The sequence below is a fragment of the Carya illinoinensis genome, chromosome 1 (assembly GCF_018687715.1).
Source record: "Carya illinoinensis cultivar Pawnee chromosome 1, C.illinoinensisPawnee_v1, whole genome shotgun sequence".
NCBI lineage: Eukaryota > Viridiplantae > Streptophyta > Magnoliopsida > Fagales > Juglandaceae > Carya > Carya illinoinensis.
In genome coordinates, this window is record NC_056752.1 from 44,481,157 (window position 1) to 44,503,498 (window position 22,342).

Sequence of the window (22,342 nt, forward strand, 5' to 3'; positions counted from 1 at the left end):
TATTTAGCAAATCATTGGAAAGTTTTGGATATTAATAAAACTATCCAAATGGCACCTAATAAAAATCATCTGGTAACTGTTAGGTGACATTTGGATAGTGAGTTGAGATGTGATGAGTTGAAATAAAAGTTAAAAATTTAATAAAATATTGTTAAAATATTATTATTATTATTTTAGAATTTAAAAAAGTTGAATTATTTATTATATTTTGTTTAGAATTTTGAAAAAGTTGTAATAATAAAATGAGATGAGATGAAACACTTTCACTGTCCAAACAAGACTATTTTTATTATCTCTAATAAAATCATCTTTTTAACTGTTGGTGTTAAAAATCATCACTAATAAAATTATTCAAGGAACGACTAGAATCCTATTATAGAACATTAGTATTTCTTGTCAATATAGTGAAAGTAATTTAGAAAAAAAATTATTATTAAATTAATAATATTTTTTTATTATTTTGACTAATATATAGATAATCTAATGTGGGGAATAGGTTTTGATTGGAACAGTCAAATGCAAAATCATGTAACATTATGCAAATTATGACTTTGCATTTGCATTACCCATTGCCAATGCTCTAAAGTTTATAAAGAAATCTTACGAAAATAAATTTACAAACATGACTTCATATGACACGAATAAGATTTACTTTTTATTAGTAATTTAACAATGAACCACATCAATTTATGTATATATTTATTTGAAATCTCTTAATTTGTGGCTAAAATAATAAATCCTTGTGTAAGGGGGTTTATCCTCTTGGGCCAAAGGTCCAATATGTAGGCCCAAATATGTTGAGGGCCCAAGTCAACTGGGCAATCCTTGCCCATCAGAGGACCTCAGCCTTGGAGCAAAAGTTGGCCTGCAACTCCAAACGTGCAAGAAATCCACCATGACACAAGGGAAGAGGGAACACCCCACCTCATGTAGCCCTGAGCGGACGAGTGAAGGCAAATCACCAGAAACCCTTGATTCTTTGACAAATGGGGAAGGAAGAAACTAACGACATGCACATGTGGAATGAATGGGTTAGGGAGTCACGTCCCCATTAATTGCGCCACTCCATAAGCCACGCTGCATTAAAAGAATTTGATTGACGGAATTGCTAAAAAGACACATCCCCTAACACAAGGCATAGGCAGTTGACATCAAAAATCGAGTATAAAAGGCAATTTCTATATATTAGGAGGTCTTTCTGAATTCTCTATTCTCTTGCACTAAACTCTAAGACAATACTAATTTTGGTATCGGAGACTCTCAACATGACCATCACGACCATCATCTCGTGGTGTTCTCTCTGTGTTCATAGGCCCAAAGACCAAAGACTCGAATTACTAAGAGCTCGACCTAAAGACTTTCGAAACACGACATGAACACCTTGCATAAACTTTAAAAACAAAAAATCAAGACATCGTTTTGAAAACAACAAGGACTATACGAACTAGGAAATCTGAAAGGAAAAATATAGTTGTAAGCACAATTGTGCACTAATCTGTGCACCAATGTGATGTGATTGGTTAAAAAATAGATTTTATTAAAAACAGTATTAATTTAAATTTTAAATATGAATGAATAAATATTGATATACAGATTAGTACGCGACTGTACTTGTATATAGTAAAACTCAATCTGAAAATGGTGAAAAACATAAAGCGGTCGAGTTTTTAGGGCTCAACAGGCCGAATACGTACATGAAGCAGTTGCGGCCAGTAATACCGATCGAGCATGCAGCTAATTATTGCTATATATATATATATATATATTTATATAAAATATGATCACAGACCGAAGCAACAAGCTGCTACATGAGGAAGACCCTCTACAGCAAGCTCTAACCGGCTAAGGAATCAAATCCTCATGTACATAAAGCTGAGAACCTCCTTTGGTACAAACTACAAACCAGCCTGGGGCGCCGGTAGAAAACTTAAATTTTGTAACCTTTTTTTTTTCTGGTTTATAATTCCTTAATTAGTTAGTTTTAAATGCTGATAATAAAGGACAAGGTAATCTAATATCATCATGTGAGTGGTCGACTTTTGAAAGCCGTATATATATATATATATATATATATATGCATGCTATTATAATAAATGCACCAACCCGCGTACTGCTGTAAAAAAATAAAAGAGTGAAAGTAAGGATATAGTACAACCCAAATTAATGGTCTGGTTCCGATCCAGTATTTTAATGGATTGGATAACAGGAAAAAAAAAAATGCTCGTCGTTAATACAGTTGATGCAACGGTTCAGCAAGTTAAGAAGGCTATATATAGTGCATGCATGCAGTAGGGGGTAGGGGTGTAAGTACTATAGTAATAAGTTACGATAGCGGGAAAATCATTCGAGAATTTCTCATGGGGCCACGCGTCAAAGTAAATGGTCGGCAATTGCATGGGCGGGGAAATTAACAAGGGAAGGGGTGGGGTGCATGCAGGCATTGGGACGGTGAAAATGCGGCGTCACATGATGGAGACCATATATACATGAATTGAAATGGAGCGATGGCAATAGATACCAGAAGATCGAATGATCAGTGAAAACGGAGATCGTGAGCCCTACGAGGTAGGAGGGAGCAAGTGTTCTATTCCGAATGGAGAAAAAATAACCTTCTAAGTTCCAAATATATCAATAATTTTTCTCAAAAAACCTTTAAATTCAATTTTGCCTCCAATTCAATTGGGATACTTAATAGCAATGAGTGCTGGTTGAAGAGTTAGATATTATAATTATGTGAAATATAGCAACTATATGTAACTGAAATGAGAATAGAATAAGTGGATTACTGAGCTTAATCGGAGTAAAGGTTTTACTTCTAATTTCTAAAGAAGAGTGCATATAGACAAGGCTATTTTAATCTACCATGTTCCTCTTCTCTCAATCTCTCTCCATCCAACTTGGGGTGCTTATAATCAAATTACATTTTCGACCAAGAAGAGTGCACATAGACAAAGCTATTTTAATCTACAACCTGAAAACAAAGTGTGCGTGCAAAGCTGATCATCTGAAAGGTTCAACAGGTGCAGATTCTTCAAGAAGAGCTGCAGCCTCAAAGCATTCAGCAGCTTCTAGTTCTGTTGCCCTGATGTCAGCTTTGTAGAGCAGCCCAAGATTGTACCAAGCCAAAGGGTTTGTTCTGTCAAGTCGAAGTGCATCAGTGAGAAGGCTTCTCACAACCGGCAATGATTGGCCACCAAGCTCTCGGAGGACACAGGCAGCAGATATCAAGCTTGGGGCATGGGTAGGTTCAACATCTAATGCCTTTCGAAATGATTTCAGCGCTTCTTGGTGGAGACCTTTGGCTTCATAGAGTAAACCTAAAAAGTCACCAAGTTTTAAGGTCCTTCAGATCAGAACAAGAAACTCCTTAAGACTCAGTTAAATGTTAAAGCAAACGTTTTTAAGATATTTAGATCAAAATACATTTCAATATTATTTCAATAAACTGCAGTTTGTGGTTCCATTATGATTTATGAAGAAAGAAAATCACTACGAGTTTTCTGGAAGTCAGAAAGGCCCCCAGACCACTATAGCCTTTTTCCCACTTTGAGTAGAATTATTTCCAGTACATAGGTGAGCATTCCAGTTTGAGTCAGGACACTCCTATTATAATTGACCTCCGGAAGAGGGTGCTAGGATAAATCTAGTGTGCATTAAAAGTTCATTCCTAAAGCTGATATTAGTTGCCATAAATATTCAAAAACTAGACTTCCAAGTCTCCAAGGGCACCAATAATATTAATTTTCTCCTAAAAATAAAAAGTCTCCAAGGGCATTAAAGCAATATTTGAAGCAGAGTATACCTGTAGAATGCCATCTAGAAGCAGAATAAGGATTGATAGCCCGAGATTTTGAAAGGCAAACCTCAGCATCCCGCCACTGTGATAATCTTGTATATACATTAGCTAAATCATGCCATATTTCCATTTCCAAACTTCGGTGACGGTCTCTCCTATTCTATAAGAGAAAAATGTAAGTAAATTGGCAAAACAGTATTCTGTGAATATTAATTATGCAAGCTCCCGTCCTGTTACCAAGAAATCTTAAGCTTCACCAATCACCAGTACGTATTCCTAGTGCGTTTTGAATATGGGGAAAATAGTATATCATGTTGATGATGATGATGATGACAACAATAGTATGCTTTAAATAGACATTCTATAAATGTTTTAAATTTTATCGTCATTCCCCCTATGGAATTAGTAATCCGTTATAAAATGAAATCATGCAATCTAGCTTAATATCTGAAAAGAGATTCCAGCTAGACACATTTGAAAAATTATCAAAGTAGTTTTCCCTAACTCTCTATTTTGACTTCTAATGATAGGGTCACAAGAACAATCCTAACACGTTTGCCCATAAAGCAACATACCTTTAGGAGATTCTTCCCAAAACCTAAGCTTTTAGTGCGAACTTGAAGAAGAGCAAGAAGATGAGTATATGTCTCTATAGCATTCTTTAACCGACCCTGTGCAATCTGAAGTTTAGCTCTAGTTCGCAACAGTTCTCCTTGGTCCCACCTCCCAGTCTGATCCAAAGCAGCATTAATCACAGCCTCTGCATCAATGAAACGTTTTTGAGCTGACAATATTCGTGCCAAAAGGACATACCCGTCAACACTAGACCCAGCCTCAAGTTCCAACAGCCGCTTTGCATGATAAAGTGCAACATCCAACTTCCTTTGCTCAGCATGTTCTAGGCAAAGATGATAAACAATGTATGGATCTCTTTCTCTCATCGTTCTCTCAGCAGTTTCTAGTGCCTCAAGTGCATCAGACTGCTTGGAAATTCTCTCAGAATCCAAAGTGACCACTCTGGATTTAGCAGACAGTAAAACACCCAGTAAGCAGTTTGCAATACTTGCCACCTGGCTGCATTTTCCATGCAATTCTGAAAGTGCTTTGTAAGCATAATTGATCCCTTCCTCAATGCAAACCAAATTCTCTCCACAAAGTTTTGAAGCCAGTAATAGTTCCAATATGCAATCATGGTTCTCTCGATTATGCAAAAGATTCCTCAGAAGATTCAAAGCAACCATATCCTCACCTTCCGCATAGTAGCAGAGAGCTAGAGTGCGATATTGTTCTTTTCTATCCATAATTCTAGGAAACAATTCTTCAGCCTGATGGGCTAGGGCCCTAAATCCCCCCGAAACAGAGAGAGCAAAAGAAAGGTGATCAATGATTGATGGGTCCCATCCAATCCTTTTAAGAACAAAATTTCTTAGTAGAATCAGTAACAGAAGAATAGCCTCTTCTAAGTTATTTCTTGGCACAAAGGAGCTTTCCATCTGCGAACGAAGATTGGGAGGGTTTGCATCACAACCACTATAAAGAAGAAAGATGGCAAATTCCTTTTGTATCTTTGCAGAGGTTTCCATGTCAAGATTCCAATGATAAAGGAGGGCCCGCCGGTACGATAAAATAGCTTCTTGGAGAGCCCCAGCAAGCTTCCATAACTCCGGAAGCAATTCAACAGCCTTTGTTAGCGTGTCTTGTAACTTACAATCTGATGCAAAGTTTTCGGGCAAGCCTTCTGGTAATGCAAATTCAACAGTATCCAAAATAACTTTGCAAGATTGAGCAGCTTCTGCAAAAATGTGTCAGGAAGGAAGTTTAACAGTGCTTCTATAATTACAATTATACCATGTAATTATACCATCCATGAAACCTTACACTTTCATAATATATACCACACGGTAGTCTGCATGTAGGGGGGAGAGAGAGAGAGCCAACACAAGCACAATGATTTTTCTTGTTATTTAGGTCACCAGAACCAATTAATTAATGCTAGTTGATTTATTACAAAGACTGATGCACAAATTCTAATTTGTCAATAAAACCAACCATGGGATCAAGAATAAGCATGCTGCTTGGTTCATAACAAGTTCACAAGCTCATGGCTCCAAAAACATACCAGACAACATGAAAGATATCCGACATAATACGAGCAGGTAGAAGTTAAATAAGAATGAGAAGTCAAATTTTAGATGGAGGGAATACCTCCAAACCTCCCAAGACTCTGCAACGCTTTTGCTTTGAGGAAAACAGCTTCAAGAAGTAAACTAACAGCATGCATAGACATTGGCGGGGCAGCATCACTCTGTGAACGGCGTCTATTGTGTTCGCATCTTCTAGAAATGGAAACTTTCATCTTGGGGGTCACAGCAGAAATGTCTATTCCTTCAAATACATGAAGAGCAGCTTCTGTGTTACCTTTTTGATACTCAAGCCTTCCTAATAAAGCTCTTGCTTCCTGCGAAAATTTAAGCATTCTCTTAGCCATGAAAACTGGGAAGAAGATCTTGAGAAACATTTGGGGAAACCCCAGATTATAGCATTAAACGATAACATGGAGCCATCACCATAACTATGCAAAAACTACAGACATGAGGAGTTTGCTGAAATCTTAAGAAGCCTCTAATAAAATAAGTCTTAAAGAAAAACTTACAAAAAATTGTAGATCCCACAAATAAAGACAATAAACCTTAATCAATTCCCTAGACAATCATTGTCAAATATTTCATGTCCACATCATGTATGAATGACAAATTTCAACAATTTGTTCAAAACTAGCATGTTACATGATCAATAATAATGAAAGAAATTACCTATCCAAAAATAATAATGAAAAGAAATTACTCACGGCAACACCATTCCACTTTTAAGTACTGGTTCAGGAAACCAAAATACCCAGAATAACTAAATCCTTAGTATTCAGTGTGAAACTTGAGGGTGTTATGCTAAAATAAGCAAGGAGATCATAGAAAAAGTAATAGTTCCAAGATTTTTTTTTTTTTTTGGGGGGGGGGGGGGGGAGGTGTTGGGGTTGTATTACAATCGTAACACATTCAACTTCCAAGTATTGACTACAATCAATGTACAATTTGGCAAGGGGACATTTACAAAAGTTAATGATACAAGAATACTGGCTGTCGTTTGGGTAGCACGGGGGCCGGGGGTTGTATTGACCAAAAAAAGAGAGAATGCCATGGAACAAATGTTGATGACACAAGAATTAGTGGGTGGAACAAGTCATTTATATAAATTTTTATGAAATACCCTCTTCTCAACTTCTTTATGATGTTGTTTTTAAATTGATCCATTTTCAATGTTGGTCTTGGTGATTAAAAACTATACAAAATGCCATGGAGCCATTAAATTTTGCAAGATGACCAATTGGGCCCTTAGTTTGAGACAAATTTTTGCATCAATCAATCGTCTCCACCTTTCAACATATTTTATGACATTCACCTTTGCATCTATGTAAAAAGATATACCAAAGGTATGTCCTTGCTACAGAAAGGGACCGGTAAAATGAGTAAATGTCATCTTATATACAAGAAAAAAAAAAAAAAAAAAACCAACGACAGAGGCAAGAGATCAGCACAAATGCCAGGCAACTGACCTCATAGTTCAGATAACCACTCTCACGAAGAGACGACTCTGCTTCTTCAATGTTACTATTGTCCACCCTCGTTTCTATCTCACCAGCTCGGGATGAATAGCCACTCGCTGAATAGTCCCGGGTCGCCAGTGAGTCCGACGAATGAACTATTTCATCTACCTTTAATTGCTCCCCAGAACAAATACACTTCATCATCTTCCGCAACCTTACTCGAATGCTGAATACTAGCTTATTCATCCAATACTTAGTTCTCATACCGGATCAATCCACTTGAGAACTTTCTGTGAGTAGCACCAACCACAGAAACCAAACACAATCATAACCCCTCTAAAAACAAAGACAAGACGACCCCTATATTATACAAGTGCTCTTAAATTCTTAGATCATGAGCCAAATGCAAGTTCTCAGCCAGTGAATTCGCAGAGTATTAGATTCCCAGCATTTAAGAACTAAAAGACGAAAATAACTCTGATATCTCAAACTTTATATTTCAAAGAAGGGTTTTTTTTTTTCACAATTTTATTATGCCATAAACACATTCCAATTCTGAAGTCCTAATGCCGAGAATTCGAAACTCAAAATTATCTCATGAGATGAAAAACCAACCAAAATTTCTGCAAAACAATTACAATCCGCCAACAACAAACCTTAAGCACTTTAATAGCCCATCATAGATGAAGATAGTTCAAAACCCAGAAGATTCTACGACAACCCAGATGGAATAAATAGAGGCCAACTATGATGTAGCTAAGCAGTATGATTTTGGAAGCCAAAGTTGAAGAAAAGGAAACCCATTACAGCATCATAGCAGAAGGAAGAAATGAGATCAAAACACCTTCTAAAGAAAGTACCTTTTGATTGACAAAAAGCATTGACCGAGCCCACAAGACATCACCACCAACGTGCATCTCTCCAATTCCTACAAGAAAAGGTCCCTTGATTTTCCCTTGCTAAACAAGAATCCAAAGCTGCACCACCTTTTTTCTCTCTTTTTAATGCTTTCTCTGTTTCTCTTGGATCTTACTGCGATTTTTTCCTTTATGCTACTGCTGTTCAAAAGTTCAAACTTCAAACTGTGTTAGCAAGTCAGAGTTCGTGCATTAAATTATGATCTACCTCTTTGTATCTACTTTCGTAGGTGTGAATAGTCCGCTCGAGTGTAAACAGAAGGAAGATTTTGTTTATTTGTTTATAATAACTGTACGAAATCTAAATTGAAAAAGAGTTTTTATACTTTCTTAATATAATTTAAAGAATATTTTAATATCAAATAATTTTCTGTTAAAGGAATGTGCGTGGCGTGGGTCAGTTTGGAATCAGTCCTCTCCCAAATGGTCATTGGTCAACTGCCGATCCCTCCAAGGTTCTCTCCCTCCATAAAGTTTTTTTTTTTTAGAAGGTAAACCAAGGACTCAAAATAAACTAATCCTATGGTTTTTTTTTTTAAAAAATCCCAGTTTTTAAAAAATTTATTGAAAAAAAGAAGAAGAATAGATCCTAATTCCCAACCCATGAATATTAGGCTAGATGTTGCGGTAATCTCAAATAGTCTATGAATAGTATTGAAAAAATAGTGAATAGGAATAAAAAAAATAGTAAATAATAATAACAAATTAATAAATAATTTGTGAATAATACTTAATTATTTATAAATTGTAGTTAAATAATATGAGATTTCTGCATTTACCAAACACAGCTTAATCTATAAAAATGAACCAAATGATGCGCTTATATAAGATCTTACACGAGCATTCAAGTTCGTAAAATCTACACATTATATCTATATCTCTTTAAAATAAATTTAGAAATTGGGAAAAAAATAATTATAGGTACTGTTGATCCCTTAAAATCATGGGTTTGAATAAAAGTTGGCAAAAAATAAAACTTCAAAAGGAAGAAATCCTCACATGCTCATGATGCTTTATCTTGGATAACAAGTATCCTGCAACTGATATGAGGTTACAAAGGAGACTTTCTGGGAGAGGAGCGTATTAAATTGATTAATCATACAGAAAGGGATGCAAGCAATTGCACATTGGGGGAACCTTTGTGGCTCCACTTAATTTGTAGTAGTAGCGGTGGTGGTGATTGATTTGCCCACTTCTGGCAGGCATTGAGAGCATGGGATGTTGCATGCACTGACATGATTCCAAATTATGGTTTTCTGTCCTTTATTGGGCCACCCTAGCCCCTATACATTTATGGACAATGCTAGCTTATCAAATGTCCATTCTAAATATGCATAAAAGTGTAAATGAATATTTTTATATTTTTTTAAATAATTTTAGGCTTAATTTGATTATAAAATAAAAATTAAAAATTAAATAAAATATTATTAAAATATAATTTTTTTTTATTTTTATATTTAAAAAAATTAAGTTATTTTTTTATTTTATATTTTATTTAAAAGTTTAAAAAAATTATAATAATTAAATAAGATGAGATGGTTTGTAAAAATAAACCAAACCTTAATCATTAAAAAAAATAAAATATAAATTTATTAATAATTATTTCTTTAATTATTAAAAAAATAAAAAAAATATAAGTACGCACATTTAATAAATATATTTAAAATCATATTATCATTTTCCTAATTTTATATATACATTTTGTAGGATCCTTTAAAAATCTACGGGTTTGTACTTTGGCTACTAACTACTAAGCATTATGGGGAAGAATTATAGTTTTATTTATTTATTTGTATGGAAGATCCTATGCAAAGAGCCTATTTGAAATTGAGTTTGAAAGTTTAAAAAATATTTTTAATTGTTTAAAAATTCTTTTTAAAAAAAATAATATGTTTAGTAAATTTATAAAAAGTATTTTAATTATCTAAAAAAGTTAAAAGTCTACTTTTAAAAAAAATACCAAATTTAAATTTTTATCGAAAAATTCCTACAAATAACTATATATTTTTAAAAAATTAATATAACTAATTTTAAAAGAACTCTAAATACATGATTATCAAACAATAAAAAACTTTTGAAAAATAATACTTATAATTTAAGTTATAAATTATAAATCCTAAAACTATAAATATTTGCCACTGCATTATAAATCCTAAACTTGCACTAAATAAATCCTTTTACTTTCGGCTTATGTCCATCATTTGAAGTCTTCCTCCACTAGCGCATGGCTTCACATTCTTCTTACTAAAAGGAAATGAAAAAAAACAAAAAAAAAAAAAAAAGGGAAAAAAGACAATCTTCAACATGGATGTGCTTTCCTGTGTTATCATCGTGTCTTGGTAGCACGTTGTAACTTCCTTTTCGCTAATTGAAGCATGGGCGTGTTTCTGCACTAAAATCGTAACCCCTGAATCCATCCGGATCCCATTTTATCAATCTGAACTCCAACTTTGATCTGTGTAGTTGCTGATCCGATTTTAACTCTAATTTATCGGAGCGGAGTCAAATTTAGGCTCTCTTTTTTTAACTTCATATTTAATTCATTTTTTAAAAAATAATTTTTCTTACACCTTCAAATTTTAGTTTTTCTAAAAAATAAAATCTAAAACTAAATCATTTACTACTGATTTATTTTAATACTAATATTTAACTTAGTTTATACTCGATTTATACTATAGTATCTAATTATATATTATCATACTATAGTATTACATATTATTTTTAGTGTTTAATTACATGTTATTATATTATAGTATTATATGTTCTTGTATTATACTGATGTCTAATTTATTTATAACTTATTTCTACATTAGACTTATTTTTAGTGTCTAATTAAATATTATTATACTTTAGTAAATTAGTATTATGTGTTATTACCTTATGCTAGACTTATTAGTTATTTCTATACTAGTGTCTACTTTATTTCTATATAATATTTATACTATAGTGTTTAATTACATATTATTATATATTAGTATTACATGTTATTATACTAATATCTAACTTATTTCTAACTTATATACTAGAATTTCTAGTATCTAATTACACGTTATTATATTTTAGTAAACTAGTATTATGTGTTATTAACTTATTATAATATTAGTGTCTAACTTATTTATATACTTGATTATGTATGGTAGAAATACTATGATGTTTACATATATATACTAAACTATTATTAGTTTGTTTATATTATATTATAAGTATATTATTTTATAATAATTAGCTCATAATAGTATATTATTAAATTTAACTATATAGATTATAGTTATATAGCTATATAAATATACTAGTATATATGATAAATATATAAATAAATACATATTTTTATAACCTATGTACAAAATCGAAGTCGAATTCAAATGGCAAAGTCAGATTCGTAGCATAAAGTTGAAGTCGGATTGAATTAAAGTCGAGTTGGTCCAATAACACCTCTGACTCTGACTTAAAAAAAAATGCGACTCCAACTCTATTTTGACAAAATTGAAGCATTTTCGATTCGGAATCGAATTTTTAAATTTTTGCTCAACTTTGCTCGTTGTTGACCAATGCTTTTATAAGCACAAGACCCGATGGTAATTCGAAAATACTACTTAGACCAAAGAAGCTTATCAACCAAATTGATTATTATTTTTTATTTAATGATTAAGGAAGTGACTATTAATAAGTTAGTTTTTTAAAAAAATTATAATAATATTTAAAAATGTTTAAAAATAATTAAAAGAGAAAAAAATGCATTTACACTTGTCGGTACTTGTTACAACTCGGGGCACCATTTTGTTCCCTAGTATCGTCCATATTAATTTCAAGATAATACTTTGTGAATCAAGAATTCTGACCCAAAAGTGTACCAATCACTTTATTTGATCTTTTTTCCAGTAGGATGGTGCAAGCAGGCTGCCCCGCGTTTACTGCTAGTGCAAATTTTTTATTCTTTTTTTTTTAATCATGTTTTTAAATATTTTGTTGTCATTCTTAATTATTAAGAATAAAAAAATATACAATTTCATTAATAGTCATTTTTTTAATTACTACGTAACAAAAAAATTAAAATACTCAAATGGTACTTTTGAACAATAATATTGAGGGGTTAAATAATATTTTCCTTATTAGTATTTCTATATTAAAACATAGAAATATTGACAAGGAAAATATTGAGGGGCTAAGAAAGTGATAGGCACACTTTCTCAGTCAAAATCAGTACTCTTAAGTTTAAGACCCCCGCTTGGTTTGGTTGTAAGGATAAATCTTTTGAGTTTTGATTTGGTTGGAAGGATTTGGTGCATTAATGAAGAAGAGAGCATGTCCCACCTATTCTTTAACTGCCATTTCTCTCAAATTCTATGGAAACAATCTAAATGACCATTAAATATTAAAACTTTTGCTCAACTTCCCATCTACAACTGGATCTTAATTATCCTTAATCCCTCAAGAAAACTAGGGATACCACAAGAAGAATCTCATCCTTTCCAAAATTTTGCAATCATTGCAATGGATAACATCTGATTCACTAGAAATCAAATCACCCATGATGCTCAATGCCCTCCCATTCACTGGTTTGTCACAATAGTCACACAAAAATTCAAAGAGCACCTAGCAGTCTGGGCCAACATAGAAGCTCAGCAGGAACCTACTTGGCATCCACCACCAACAAGAGTTCTCTCACTCTGTTTCGATGTAGCTGTTAGACAAAATGAAAGCATCATAGAAGCTATATGCAGAAATGAAAAAAGGCGCTCCTCTCTTTGCCCAAGCAGAAGTCATCCATAATACAAATTCCAATATAGAAAAAGCTTTAATAGCACTAATGGCAGTAATAAAAGGAGTAAAACGAGGCCTTATAAAATATCATTGAAGGAGACAATTTTGGCCATCAACAATCAGAAAGTAGCAACATATTGGATTATGTAGACAACCACTAGAGACATTCATTTTTTGCTACAAGGCTTTGACTAGTGGACTGCAAAAAAAATTTATCGATCTCAAAATCGATGTATGCATCAACTAGTGCAATGTGCGACTTCTAATTAAGTCTTTGGAAGCATACTCCTAAACTGGATCCCTCCAAATATCCTGGATTTCCCGAGTGGACCCTCCCTTTAATATTGTTTAATTATTTTAATATTAACCCGCTACTCTATTGTAGTAGTTTTTGAATAAATGCATATATTGCTTGAAAAAAAAGAGACTCCTGCTTGAATAGTGAAAATGTTTAATATCATTTTATTATTACAGTTTTTAAAATTTTTACATAAAATATAATAAATAATTTAATTTTTTTAACTCACAAAATAATAATATTTTAATAATATTTTATTTAAATTTTATCTAAAATCATTTTTCTCATTTTACTATACACAGTTCACCTAACTTGTACCCGCTTGCCTTGGCATTAAATGTCACAGCGACTAACTTGATCGCCGATCGCCCAATTAATGCATAAATGTACAACCCCCACTACTATTATCACCACGCTTTAGCTGCAATTGCCTTTTACGGCTACACTTATTTTTTGTCCTTCCTACGTCGATCCTTGCTTGCTAATTACTTAATAAATAATGATAGGCTTAGTATCATATTATCATTATTTTATTATTCTTTTTATTTTTTTAAAATTTTTTTAATTTTTAATTTTTACTTAATGATTAAAGAAATGACTATTAATATAGTTGTATATATTTTTTTAAATTTTTTTAATGATTATGGATATTAAAAAAATACTTAAAAGAAAATAATAATAAAAATAAAAATTTTAAATACATTAGAATAGTAAATGAATAGTAAATAGGTGGTAAATCTATTATTATCCTTTGGTTGAATAGTTTCTTGCAACATCACCCATCTTTTTCACCGTCACTTTTTTTTTTTAAGTTTGGTAAGTGAAATGAAAATTTTTTATTTTAAATAAAAGTTTAAAATATTATTTTTAATAATAATATTATTATTATTTTAAAATTTAAAAAAATTAAATTAATATTTAAAAAAATTAAATTATTTATTATATTTTATGTAAAATTTTTTAAAAAATATAATAATAATATGAGAATTTTATGTTTTGTCTTTATGGCCAAACATGTTGGCTCTTAAGCCCATTACAGACGTCAAACAAGCCCTGTTTCTTCTTAGCCATTAACAAATGCAGCTTTGCTACGTGCAAACGAGTTGCGAAACCACGGAAAAATCGGCATACCACGTCAGCCCAAAAAAAAATATATATTAAAAAAAGAAAGAAAGAAAGAAAGAAAAAGGTGAAGTGAAGAAAACACATACGAGAGGGGAGGGAAGGATTCATGTTAAATAGCAAAGACAAGGACACTTGCGTAGAGATCGCGTCGTAGTCATCGTTGCGTCTTTCTTCACGGCATTTGGATCATTGTTCTGCTACAGGCAACACGATCTCTTCTTCCAGACCCAAATACACAATTAGAACTAAAAAAGAATACCCACAACAAAAATTGCAAACCCAGCATAAAGTTTGTGATTAGACCCTTAACTGTCGTCCAATCTTGACCTGGACACTTATGGCTTCGCTAAACTCAGTAATGGCAGCTTTTTGGGATTTTGTTTTCCTACGTAGTTTTAAGCTTAGCAATATGGTCATAAGAGTACCATTAGGAGTAAGGAAAAACAAATAATACAGAAAAGAAGAGCTTAGTAATAATGGCTTATAAATGTAAATAAGGGAACAGAAAAGAACAAATGAGTCGCCATTAACAGTGCTAATAAGCTGCGGATGGTTCGTTGAAGTTCACGGAGGGAAAAGTAAGAGAATTTGAATAGAGATGAAAAAGTAGGGGTGCTACCTGGTGCAGGGTAGCCCCTCCCTGCCCCATATGGTGTGGGGGTTGGGTTTTCCTTCCCGCCACCAGTCCCTGCATCCTCGCGGGGGTACCCCGCCCCGCTAGGCAGGGTGCGAGGTGGATATCCAATCTATCCTGGCTTATTTTTACTTTAAATATTAACTATATTTTATTATTTTAAAAAATTATTTTTAGATCTAAAAATGATAAAAAAAATATATTTTTAGATCTAAATTGTAAATTTAAATTTTGTAAATACTATAATTTAAAAATTATGTAATTTTTAAATTTACTAATACATATTTTGTGTAAGTTGTAGTGTAGTAATTTTTAAACTATATAGTTTTTACATTTGCTAATGCATAATTTGTAAACAAATCTAACAAATTATAATTTATATATACACAATTTGTAAAATATAAATATGTATTTATATATATAAACATGTATTTATGTTTTTGTATATATAAATATTTATGTTTATATATAATATATATATAGGTGAGGGAGGGGCGGGGTTGGGCCCTCCCCGCCCCCCGCCCCCCGCCCCCGCTAGGGGGACTAGATGCAGGGCGGTGTACCCTGCCCCGTCGTGCAGGGGTGGGGTGAACGGGGGGGTTGGGTAGCGGGGTGCGGGGCTCGCTGCCCACCCCTATGAAAAAGTTAGTTTTTAGGAAGAAGAAAAATTATATTTGCAACTGGCCACATGGGACGTGGTGCCCCCGGTTCCCTTGGCAGGCTGCAAACGATTTTTTCTTCAACAAATATGGGTTTGGCACAAAAAAAGAAAAAAAAGAAAGAGTTTTATTAGATATAGTTATTTTTATGTATTTTTTATATATTTTATTGATATAATTAGTTAAAATAGTGATTTTATATTAAAAATAACACAACTAATTATATTAGTAGCATACGTAAATAATACAGAAAAGTAATTACACATAAAATTTTTAAAAAAGAGAAGACAATTCCTTAAATGCGGAAGATGTTTCTATGGAGGCTGGCCTAACTTTCTATCCATATATATTATTATGCCATTGCTCTTGCATAATTGAAGTCCCAACCTTTTAAAGTTCCAATAAGATAAATGGCAAGACTATGGAGATCTCAAATCTCAAAATAATAGATATTTGTTATAGTACATAGTAAGTAATTATTAGATAATATCGGAATATCGCATCTTATTAGGAGTATTATGCCATTAATATTTATATAAACAATCTTAATGACATGACATCTTGTGATATATAATAATATTGGGTCATTTATATAATTTTTTCATATTCTTTTATTTATACTTTTCATATATTAACAACATAAAGCATCTTCCTGGACAAGGAAGGAGTCAAATCGTGCCATGTTTTTCTAACCCCACCAGCCGAAATTCCGACCAGTCCGGATAATGGGGGTATCATCCTGACCTGCTTTCAGGAAAATAAAACAATGTCTTTTTCCCTCGATTTGGTGTGTAGTGTTAGTGGTCCACCCGTAAAAGTTGTCCAATTTTTTCAAAACCAGTAAATTCTCTCCTTAATTCAATCCACAAGTAGGCTATTTTCATGGTTTTTTCTTGGCATAAGTCATGATTAAGGGGAATCCACTAGAAGTACGTACCTTAAAAGAAGCTTTAACGTTAATGCATATTGAAACTGAATAGTAATATTTTATAATTAAACCTTGACCATCACGTTTGGCTCTACTTATCTTTTCACCTGCCGAGTAAAAATAATGCATTAATTTCAACGGATGGTGGTGCTAGCCTAGCCATACATGTAGAACCCTTTATTACTTAGGTAGGCTTAATGATGTTTCAAGAATTAGTAGAATGTCAAGAGTTTTAATGACTTGATAGTATATAATCTGATTTTTTAAACAAAAAATCTAAATTTAAAACCTCCTACTCTTATATTAAAAAAAAAAAAATAGTAAAAATTAATATTAGGTAGGGTGTCTTTGTTGTTTCTAACATTCAATGTTGTTCAGATCAAGACATAAAAGTTAGGAAAATGATTTATACAATCTTAGTGTGTATAAATTTTACATATTTTCTTAAACAAAAAAGAAGAAAAAATTTGGGATGCACATGAAAATTAATATTTTATAATACACTCACTTTTTTTTTAAAGAAATGCGTGAAATTTATACATACTAAAATTGTATATAACATTATTCTAAAATCATATACGTAATATGAATGGGTAGGGTACAAACTTATTGCTTGAATCGCACTAAAACCATACTAATTATATCTTGATTCGTGATTACCCATACTTTCAGTAGAGTCATTAATCTCATAGTGAGTTTGATGTGGGAACCCAATTGTCAATCATTCATAGCAAATGGTTCTTAATCGGTATTAGGCTGGCATGCACTACACTATATTAATATATTTTAATAAAAGAAATGATATTTGTAGTCAAGTGTATAAGTTCCACGTACTTTTTTTAAAAAAAATAATAAATTTGAGACACATATGTAATAGGTGTTATATTTGTGTTGAAACAGAAAAAAGACTCAAAATAAAGGAGAAAATATCCGTTATGATATTTATAGAAGCGATCGAGAAAAACAATTCTAAATTCACAAAAGTCAGTATAATCAATAAAAAGAGTAATTATTTTATTCTCAGATTAGTGTGTAAAAAATATCAAAAAATATCCGTTATGATGTCTACAGAAGCGATAGAAAAAAACAATTCTAAATTCACAAAAGTCAGTACAATCAATAAAAAGAATAATTATTTTATTCTCAGGTTAGTGTGTAAAAAATATCATTTATATTACTTTAATATTACAATTTGATTCATAATATTAAATTTTTAAAATCTGATTAGTAATATTTAAATTTTAAAATTTATGTGATAAATTTATAGATGAAACTCCTAAGGAAAAAAGAAAAAGGTTCATTTTCCATTTAAAAATGTAGAATCATTCAATGCTTGCGTAATCTGTTTACAGTAGGAGACTAAAAGCCCCCATCGTACCTTAAACAGCATAATTGAGAAAATAACAAAAGGACTTGATCTAAACGAACACAGAATAACAAATAAATTGAAGAAAATAGTGGATTTCAAGGTTAAAATTAGGGGTTAAAGTTTTTTAGTCGGGACTGAAAAAGGGGATTTAAAAAACCGACCTAACTGGGAATATTGATTTTCGATTTTCAACGATACTCGGTCTTGGTCTATGGTGTATTCAAAATTTGATTTTTAGTTTGGTTTTAAGGTGTGATTTTTTTGAACTGGACTTAACCAAAACCGACTAAATCCCTTACATATAAATTTTATATTTTGTAAATATATAATATATTATTTTATATATTAATTGTATAAGTTAATTATATAATTTTCATTTAATATATTACTATTGACCATATAAAAATCAATTAACTAATATATCATACAATAAGTCATATGAAAATATATGGTATTGTATGTAAATACATGCTCTATTATTTACATATAATTAAAGTAATTAGGTAATTTTTTTAAGATATCTAAGTTGCAATTAAATATGAATAATCTATGGATAATTAAATTATTTAATATTCATTAATTATATATAAAATGTTATAATTTTAATATAGACAATTATGAATATTAAAGTACTAAATTAGTAAATATTAACATAATTAAAAAAAAAGATGGGAATTTTTTTTTTTTTTTAACTCATAGAGACTTAATCGGACCGATAGATGTAATAGTCTAATAAAAAGGTTGCATCAAAATTTTTGATCGGTGACGCCCTCAATGGGACTGATTATACCCTTAGTTAAAATACGATCTCAGATTAACAAAACCAATTCAAAACGTGTATGTGTCGCTTTGAGACTTTCATTTTGATAAGTTGTGCGTTTTAATAATAAAATAATATCTCCTATAAATAAAATAAAATAATAATAATAAAATAATAGATTAAAAAATAAAACAAAATTATCTATAGCCCGCCTGCATATTTAAAACTCTTTAATAAACTTGCATAAGTAATAATTATTATAAAACTGTAAGAACTTAAACATCTTAATGGAACAAAACGTAAGTTTATTTATTTCTTAATTTAAAAAAGATTTTTTTTTGGATAAAAAAAAAAATGATATTTACAGTCGTAATTGTGCAAGTGGCGTGCAGTCGCTTTGAAAAAAATAAATTAATATGGGACCCACATGAAAAAAAAATTAACTTTTTAATTATGTATCTTACTTTTTTTCAAAACAATTGTACGGTATTTGTAATTCTACAACTGTACGTAGCATTTTTAAAAAAAATTACAGGGCAGTTTTGTCGACCGGCATTACCGGATGGCATTTCAGGAAAATACATAAAGAAAACGGGGCAAATTGATGACGACCTTCCACTTGAAGTATAAGAACCACGCCGATAGCGCTACTCCATTCTGGCATTCTCCCCCACCCGTTCCCCTCTCTCTCTACATTTCTATACTCTCTCTCTCTCTCTCTCTCTTATTTTATAATTCCTCTCACGCACATACACTCTGACGTTCCCTCCACCGACACCAGGCTTGGCGGCACAGTATCTCCCGCCACCTTCCGTACCCGAGGATCCGACCCGCTCCCATTTGCTTTGGCCTTCGCTCTTTGGATCCGATTTATACCCCCAACCCTCCCCAGCCCCCACTTTTCTCTCTTCTTTCTTTTATTTTCTCTTTCTTGTAAATCTTTTATTTCTCTATTCGTTCGTTTTGCCTTTCCTATTTTCTTTAAAATCCTAGGGTTCTTTTCGACATTTTTATGGTGCTTTGACCCATACCTCTCGATTTGACGCATTTAAGCAGGTAGCCTTTTATCCCCTTGAAAGCAGCTTTACGTTTTTACCCCCTAAAATTTTCGAGTTGTGACGTGGCATCATTTAAAAGGTTGGGATGAGTAGTACCCACGCCCGTCCGATTTTGACGCCTGGGGCCTCCAGAAAGCGTAAGGAGAGAGAAGCACCACCGTACTCATTTTTAAACCCGTCGGCTACACTGACTTCCGCTCCAACACCAGCTGCTAAGCCAGGCGATGGGCTCTCTTCGAATCGGCTCTTAGCCGGTTACATGGCATACGAGTTTCTGACTAATGGTACCCTGTTCGGCCGGAAATTCGAACCGGTACGAGCCGAGGCGATGCCGCTAGCAAGTTCGTCGGCCGAGTCGAAGAGGTGGAAGCCGGAAGTGGAGGCGGCCAACGTGAAGAAGGTGCACCAAAGTTACGCTGAGGTGGCGAGCATACTGAAGACGGATGGGGCCCACATCACTGGAGTTGTCAACCCTATGCAACTGGCCCGGTGGGTTCAGATGTGACCCCAACAAAGCTCAGGGTTCTTATGTGGCGTCCCTTGGTTGGTCCACGTACGTCAAACGAGGTAGAGCGCTCATGCGCGCGATAACCTACCTGTTAATTGTATCAATTCGGACTCCGGAGAAGACGGTGGGGTATCGGAGTACCCCGTAATAATATGGAAACCAAAACCGAATGAAATTAGGGAAGGCTCATTTCTCATCTCTTTCTTTCTAGAATGTTCCTCACGGGAATGATGTTAAAATTACACTTCTCTCTGCCTCCTTGTGTGTTGTTGTATTAGTTTTTGGTTCGTAATGAGCTCCATGTGGGATTCTGGGTGGAAAACCATGAGAAATGCTTTAATATCTTGATCTTGTTCATTCGTCGCAGTTGATTTATGTATATATTCATGTAATTACGTTATGCATGTGTTACGAATCATATATAACATGTCATATAGATGGAGCTTGAAGAGTCCGTGAAAGCTCGCAGCTGACTATTGAAGAAGCGGGAGCTTCCGATGCCCGCGCGCATATATGAATGGAAACGCACGGATGGATTTGTCCTTGATAGTTGGTGATCTCCATACATGTATGCGCGCAAGTGACTTGTGTGTGTAGGTGTGATGTGAAAATGATGATTAACGTACGACGTAATTGGAATTTCAAGACGGGTGGCCATGGCCTCAGATGAGGGCCTTGTACGCTTGTCTCTCCTCTGGGGCTGGAGGTAATTTGTTTACCGGCCGGGTAGATGGTTACCGAGTCTTCTCTTCCAAGAAAGCCGTCTTTTTTAGGAATTAAGGACGTGATATATGTCTGATGTCCCCGATATTTTTTCGTGTGACGTTAATTAATAGGTTTTCCAATCCATTATATTAACACAATTCAGATTTTAGTTTTCTTCACCAGGTTCTATTTCCTTTTGTTGTCCACTTTCCCTTTAAAGACAAAAGCTAAGCCTGAGGTGGCGGTTGGTAACTTGGTTTTAGTACTGGTAATCAACTCTGTTTTCATGGCAGCCACCTGGGTTGCTTGAGGATTGGGACGATGGCTTTTCAGTGTTTGGTCGTGGTCATACGAACGAGGATAAGGAAGAGTCGTCATATGCTCCCACCATCTTTATCCAACCCTTTATTTCATTTCATTAATATCACCGATCATACAAGGTGTTGCTCCTCCGTCATTTTATTTTCTTGAGAAATGATTTATAAAAGTGACAATTCTTCGTACAAATCTTAATTGTACAAACCTTTATAAAAAAATGAATTTCACCTTAAAAGTTTAAAAATAATCATTTTTTATTAATGAGACTTATTTTTTATAAAGAAATTTACATAAAATTTATCTATTTAAAATTTATTATTATTATTATTATTATTATTATTTTTAATCGGAGAGTTGGACCTTTATTCATACGTCATACTCCTTTCTTAACTCATTGCTGTATCCTGTTTCTTGTTTTTATATGAATACTCCAAGAATTAAAAAACATAAAAACAAAGTTCCACACAACAACTCCAACGCAAGAGCTGGCAGCTAGACTGAGGCCCTTTCAGTTTGTAACTCGATTGGCAAAGCTTGGACGCATCACCCAATAGATCTCTTATGTTTTATATATGAGTGGTGCTATTGCTATAAATGAATTACATAAAAATAATTTCACAAATTAATATGACTTTATGTAATCCGTTAGATCTGTTTTATAATAAAAATAACTTTACAATTTGACAAACGACATCAAATCACATCAATTTGTAAGATTTCTTTTGTGTAATCAATTTGTGGTTAGAACATTTTTCTTTATATATATATATAACAGCAAGGACAAGAAGTTTACCTCTAACTATTAGCACGATGCATGCAGTTCAAGCGCCACATAGATTTTGTGTAATTATGAATTTACTTGGCTATATATATATATTTAAAATTTCTTTTGATCCTGATTGTCA

The 22,342-nt window shown here is 32.9% G+C and overlaps 1 protein-coding gene and 1 long non-coding RNA gene across 3 annotated transcripts; one reads left to right on the forward strand and one right to left on the reverse strand.

Moving 5' to 3' along the window:
- Nucleotides 1-2,786: 2,786 nt before the first annotated feature.
- LOC122276715 (protein NPGR2-like) lies at nt 2,787-8,580 on the reverse strand. Of its 2 annotated transcripts, none has more exons than XM_043086624.1 (6): nt 8,258-8,580; nt 7,407-7,687; nt 6,002-6,254; nt 4,372-5,588; nt 3,803-3,956; nt 2,787-3,317 (listed from the first exon to the last, which is right to left on the reverse strand). In XM_043086624.1, the coding sequence occupies exons 2-6, from the start codon at nt 7,659-7,661 to the stop codon at nt 3,001-3,003; spliced, it is 2,196 nt and encodes a 731-aa protein (XP_042942558.1). In that variant the 5' UTR covers nt 7,662-7,687; nt 8,258-8,580; the 3' UTR covers nt 2,787-3,000. The 2 variants fall into 2 exon arrangements, with proteins under 2 accessions (XP_042942558.1, XP_042942566.1); XM_043086632.1 differs by lacking the exon at nt 8,258-8,580 and adding an exon at nt 8,054-8,224.
- A 10,910-nt stretch (nt 8,581-19,490) lies between these two features.
- LOC122276729 lies at nt 19,491-21,298 on the forward strand. The gene is made up of 2 exons (XR_006228932.1): nt 19,491-19,904; nt 19,986-21,298. It is a non-coding gene; the product is annotated as an uncharacterized LOC122276729 (long non-coding RNA).
- The last annotated feature ends 1,044 nt before the right edge of the window (nt 21,299-22,342 follow it).